The following is a 6,000-nucleotide window of genomic DNA, read 5'->3' as shown; positions in this document are numbered from 1 at the left end:
GACCAGCCTGACCAATATGGAGAAACCCCGTCTCTACTAAAAATACAAAATTAGCTGGGCGTGGTGGCGCATGCCTGTAACCCCAGCTACTCGGGAGGCTGAGGCAGGAGAATCGCTTGAATCTGGGGGGCGGAGGTTGCAGTGAGCCGAGATCACACCATTGCACTCCAGCCTGGGCAAAAAGAGTGAAACTCCATCTCAAAAAAAAAAAAAAAAAGACAAAAGTTAGCTGGGGGTGGTGGTAGCCACCTGTATTCCCAGCTATTCGGGAGACTGAGGTAGGAAAATCACTAGAACCCGGGAAGCAGACGTTGCAGTGAGCTGAGATTGTGCCACTGCACTCCAGCCTGGATGATAGAGCCAGAATCTATCTAAAAAAAAAAAAAAAAAATTCTTGCACAGTGAGTAGGGCCTCTAAGTTCACTCCCTGCCTGTTTGTAACCCAAAGGTTTATTCTCTTCCAAGTACTCCAAACTCTGACTGTGTCCTGTACACATTCTTAAAGCTCCTTCTACTTTTTGGCATCCCTTAATGCTTTCACACACACACACGGGCGTCAGCCTCCCTGGGTCAATTCTGACTTCTCAGAGGCCAGGCACTGCATCTGGTTCATCTGGTTGTGTCACTGTGGGATCCCAACCGCCTATCATGTCATGGTATCTGCCTCACAGCCGACTTTTTTTTTGCGGGGGTCGGGGATGGGCGGAAGATGTGGTCTTGCTCTGTCGCCCAGGCTGGAGTGCAGTGGCACCATCTGGGCTCACTGCAGCCTCAACCTCAAGATCTCAAGTGATCCTCTTGCCTCAGCCTCCGAAGAGCTGGGACCACAGGCATGTGCCACTCAATATTTGTTGAATGATATAATGACTGAAGGGGATGGGCTTGGCCTTTGGGTAGAACACATTTTGTTTATACTTTTACAGAAGGGATTTTCAGGAAAGGGTAGAGGAGAGGAGGAGGGCTGGTGAGGAAGGCCAGCCAAACCTCCCACATTTCCCTGCTCCAGGTTTCTCGGCATTACCTCCTTACCCTCAAGGCTGGAACTTACCGGCTAGGTGAAGCCCGTACCCGTAGGCTTGGCGTTCAGTTCCTAGATTCTAGGTAGCATGTCTCTATTTTCTCATGTTTCCAATGGGGATCAGGCTAATATTCACCTGGGAACTGTGAGGAGCCCCTGGGAAGAGAAGGCAAGGGGGTTAAAGTGTTTGAGGGGCTGCAGTGATGATCACGGTCTCAATACCTCCCCTCACCCACCTGACCACCACCCTCCTTGCCCTGCACAGTCAAAGCCCTCGCACTATTTTGAGTAAACTTTGGTGAGTCAGTTTTTTCCACTCCACAGGGTCTCAAAGTGTGGTCCCTGGGTGCTTGTTGGAAGTGCATATTCTCAGGCTCCACCCTGTCCTTTCGAATCAGATCCTCTGGGGGCGGGGCCCGGCAATACCAGGTGATGCTGGGGGTGATGCTGATGCCCATCCAGGGTTGAGACCTACTGCTCTACTCTGATGTCAGCTCTCCGAGGGACACCGTGGCCTGCTTTGTTCCCTTCCCTGTCCCCAGTGTCTGGCATCGTGTAGGCGTGTCATAAATATCTGTGGAGTGCATAATAACAGTGATGATAATAATAGCAGCTGGCCATTGATTGAAGACCTCTTGTGTGCCGGTCTCTGCGTTAAACATTTCTGGAGGGTTAACTCATTTAAGGAGCTACCCCAGCCATCATTTTCACCGATGGTGAAACTGAGTTCCAGAGAGGCCAAGCGCCGTACCCAAAGGTCACTCAGCGGGAGAGCTGGCAGGAAACCTCGCGTCTGCCCGCGCCGCCCCCGCCCTTCCCCAGAGCCCGGCGGCCGCGTGTGTCCGCGGCCCTGCGAGGGCGCCCCGGCTCCGGACTTCCCAGGGCGGCCAGGGGAGGAGCGAGCGGCGGCGGCCGTGGCGAAAGTGCGGTTGTGGATGAGCTGAGAGGCCGGCGGCGGCGGAGGCGGAGGAGGAAGCTGAGCAGGGCGGCGGCGGCGGAACCTGCGGGACTGGGGCGCGCGCCATGGGTCGCCTGCACTGCACGGAGGACCCAGTGCCCGAGGCCGTGGGCGGCGACATGCAGCAGCTGAACCAGTTGGGCGCGCAGGTGGGCTCAGCGGCCGGGCGTGGGGCGCGCGGCCCAGGTGATTCCGGGAGCGGGGCTTAGGGGCAGGGGACGTCAGGGGGTGCGCCGGAGTTGGGAGAGGCTAGACACAGCGGCGTCTGCTGGGCGTTTGGGGTGTGTGAGTTGAGTTCGAGGCGAGGCTAAGGGGAGCTGGGGTCTGAGGAGAGTGTGGGGAGCCGAGGGATCTCCGGAGGCCTAAGGCCCAGCGGAGGGGTCCGAAAGGCCTTGTGTGGTCTCAGATATGGGACTACGGGACTTCTGCGGGGTGCTGGGGCCGAGGAGAGCTTTTGGGGTCCTAGAAGAGGGACGGAGGGAAGTCTAGATGAGGCTGAAGGAGTTTGGGGAACTGAAGGAACAGACTAAGGGCGTGAGGGGTAGTTTTGGGGAGCGGTGGGGTCCAAAGGGAGATAGATGTTTGGCAGGGAGTCCAAGGAAGTCTAGGGGGAGTGGGAGCGCCCGAGAATCCGAGGGGGCCCGGGGAAGCTCGGCCTGGGCTGCCGTCTTACGTCTCAGTGTGAAATGAGTGTCAGTAATAGCCGGGTCCCACTGGGGCTCTGTGGGCCTGAGGGGCTGGGGCTGGGGCAAGACTGATGGCACCTGAACCACCCAGTTAAGGAGAGTCCCTGGGATTCACATGGAAAGAAACCCTATCCACTGTGTACAGTGGGAGTCCCCATCCTTGATAGTAGGGGAGCTAGCAAAGCCCTTTTCTCCCCATCCGGGCTGCAGGTGCCAACCAAGGCAGCCTCGGACGTCCTGCTTCTGTGCTGGTTGGGATGCCCTTTCATACCAGCAAGGCTGCTGAAATCAATAGGTGAAAATGACACTTTTCATCCCCACTGGGTTGTCACTTATCAGGAGGTAGGGCCCCTCTCTTTCATCTCCATACCTCCCACAACTTCCCACACAGTCGTGCTGTTTGCGAGATAAAACCAAATGTACAACTTATAATGATAGGAAGGTTCTAAGCTTGAGCTATGCAATAGAAAAAAATTGCAAGCCACATTTCTAACTTTGCATTTTGTAGTAGCCACATTTAAAAATTAAATAGAAATGTAATTTAATTCTTTTTGGTTTGTTTGAGACAGAGTCTCATTCTGTTGCCCAGGCTAGAGTGCAGTGGCACGATCTCTGCTCACTGCAACCTCTGCCTCCCAGGTTCAACAGTTACCTGTCTCAGCCTCCGGAGTAACTGGGATTACAGACACGCCACCACGCCCGGCTAATTTTTGTATTTTTAGTAGAGATGGGGTTTCACCATGTTGACCAGGCTGGTCTTGAACACCTGACCTCAGGTGATCCGCCCGCCTCAGCCTCTGAGAGTGTTGGGATTACAGGCGTGAGCCACCATGCCCGGCCCTGATTTCATCTTGTGCAAGCATCCTAGAGTTTATTTACACAAACCTACTACACACTAGGATATATGATATAGCCCAGTGCTCCTAGGCTACAAACCTATATAGCATGTAACTGCGAGCCGAGATTGCACCACTGCATTCCAGCCTGGGCAATGGAGCAAGACTCACTCTCAAAAAAAAAAAAAAACTTTCTAGTTGGGTGTGGTGGTGAGCTACCACAGTAGTCCCAACTACTTGGGAAGCTGAGACAGGAGGATTACTTGAGCCCAGGATTTCAAGGCTATAGTGCATGATGATTCCACCTGTGAATAGCCTTTGCACTCCAGCCTGGGCAGCATAGTGAGACCCTGTTTCTAAAAAAATTTTTTTTTCTTTTTTTGATAAGTTTACTTTAGCTTACTGTCACTTTTTGTTTTTTTTTAGACGGAGTCTTCCTCTGTCACCCAGGCTGGAGTGCAGTGGCATGATCTTGGCTCACTGCAACCTTTGCCTCCCAGCCTCAAGCGATTTTTCTGCCTCAGACTCCCAAGTAGCTGTTACTAGAGGTGTGCACCACCTTGCCTAGCTAATTTTTGTAGTTTTAATAGAGACAGGGTTTCACCTCGTTGGCCAGGCTGGTCACAAACTCCTGACCTCAAGTGATCTGCCTGCCTCGACCTTCCAAAGTGCTGGGATTACAGGCGTGAGCCACTGCAACTGGCCAACTGCAACCTTTTTTTTTTTTATTTTGAGATGGAGACTTGCTCTGTCGCCCAGGCTGGAGTGCAGTGGCACAATCTCTGCTCACTGCAAGCTCTGCCTCCTGGGTTAATGCCATTCTCCTGCCTCAGCCTCCCTAGTAGCTGGGACTACAGGTGCCCGCCAACAGGACCAGATAATTTTTTGTATTTTTAATAGAGACAGGGTTTCGCTGTGTTAGCCTGGATGGTCTCAATCTCTTGACCTCGAGATCCACCCGCCTTGGCCTCCCAAAGTGCTGGGATTACAGACATGAGCTACCGCACCTGGCCCCAACTGTAACTTTTTACTTCATAAACACTTACTTTTTTTTTTTTTTTTGAGGCAGGGTCTCGCTCTGTCACCCATGCTTACTGCAGCCTCGACCTCCTGGGCTCAAGCAATCTTCCCACCTCAGCCTCCCAAATAGCTGGGACTATAGGCACATGCCACTGCACCTGGCTAATTTTTGTATTTTTTGTAGAGACAGAGTTTTGCCATGTTCCCCAGGCTGGTTTTGTTAAACTTTTTGGAACTTTTGTAGTAACACATAGCCTTTTTTTTTTTTTTGAGGGTTTCACCATGTTGGTCAGGCCGATCTTGAACTCCTAACCTTGAATGATCCACCGGCCTCGGCCCCCCAAAGTGCTGGGATTATAGGAGTGAGCCACTGGGCCTGGCCTGAAAATGTTTTTTTTTTTGAGATGGAGTCTCGCTCTGTCACCCAGGCTGGAGTGCTATGGCCGGATCTTAGCTCACTGCAAGCTCTGCCTCCGGGTTCACGCCATTCTCCTGGCTCAGCCTCCCCAGTAGCTGGGACTACAGGCGCCTGTCACCTCGCCCGGCTAGTTTTTTGTATTTTTTAGTAGAGACGGGGTTTCACCGTGTTAGTCAGGATGGTCTCGATCTCCTGACCTTGTGATCCACCTGTCTCGGCCTCCCAAAGTGCTGGGATTACAGGCTTGAGCCACTGTGCCCGCCCGTAACACATAGCTTAAAACACAAACATGGCTGGACACAGATTGCTGTGACAATCACTAGGTAACAGGGATCTTTCAGCTCCATTATAATGTTATGAGACCATCATTTTATATGTGGTTCATCATTGATCAAAATGCCATGCTTTAATCCACAATATCAAAATTTTTTTTTTTTTTTTTTTTTTTTTGAGACGGAGTCTTGCTCTGCCACCCAGGCTGGAGTGCAGTGGCCGGATCTCAGCTCACTGCAAGCTCCGCCTCCGGGTTTACGCCATTCTCCTGCCTCAGCCTCCCGAGTAGCTGGGACTACAGGCGCCCGCCTCGTCGCCTGGCTAGTTTTTTGTATTTTTAAGTAGAGACAGGGTTTCACCGTATTAGCCAGGATGGTCTCGATCTCCTGACCTCGTGATCCGCCCGTCTCGGCCTCCCAAAGTGCTGGGATTACAGGCTTGAGCCACCGCGCCCGGCCCAAAATATTTTTCAATATCTAACCTGTATACAAATATCAATGACATATTTTACTTTTGGTACGAAGTTTTCTAAATCTGGTGTTTTACACTTACAGCACACCTTAAAGTAGATTAGCCCTTTTCTTTTTAAAGACAGGCTCGCTTTGTCACCCAGCCTAGAGTGCAGGAGTGTGATCTCGGTTCACTGAAACCTCCGCCTACGGGGTTCAAGTGATTGTCATGCCTCAGCCACTCAAGGAGCTGAGATTACAGGCGTGCACCACCATGCCCGGCTAATTTTTTCTTGTATTTTTAGTAGAGATGGCGTTTCACCATGTTGGTCAGGGTAGTCT

The 6,000-nt window shown here is 52.1% G+C and overlaps 1 protein-coding gene across 5 annotated transcripts in view; it reads left to right on the top strand.

The window, feature by feature from the left end:
* The first annotated feature begins 1,436 nt into the window (after positions 1–1,436).
* The window catches only part of COMMD7 (COMM domain containing 7), a 40,722-nt gene continuing 36,158 nt past the window's right edge, over positions 1,437–6,000 (top strand). For 3 of the 5 annotated variants that reach the window (XM_033186097.1, XM_033186093.1, XM_033186094.1), the window contains exon 1: positions 1,445–2,125. In XM_033186097.1, the coding sequence (XP_033041988.1) occupies positions 2,042–2,125 (84 nt within the window). In that variant the 5' untranslated portion in view covers positions 1,445–2,041. Of the gene's footprint in view, positions 2,126–6,000 lie in introns of all 5 variants that reach the window. The other 2 variants (XM_033186096.1, XM_033186095.1) reach the window with 1 other exon arrangement.

Source organism: Trachypithecus francoisi, unplaced genomic scaffold, assembly GCF_009764315.1.
Source record: "Trachypithecus francoisi isolate TF-2019V2 unplaced genomic scaffold, Tfra_2.0 Lachesis_group21, whole genome shotgun sequence".
In the NCBI taxonomy this organism is placed as follows: domain Eukaryota; kingdom Metazoa; phylum Chordata; class Mammalia; order Primates; family Cercopithecidae; genus Trachypithecus; species Trachypithecus francoisi.
The sequence above is the reverse complement of the archived record's forward strand: the minus strand, read 5'-3'. Positions and strand labels throughout refer to the sequence as shown.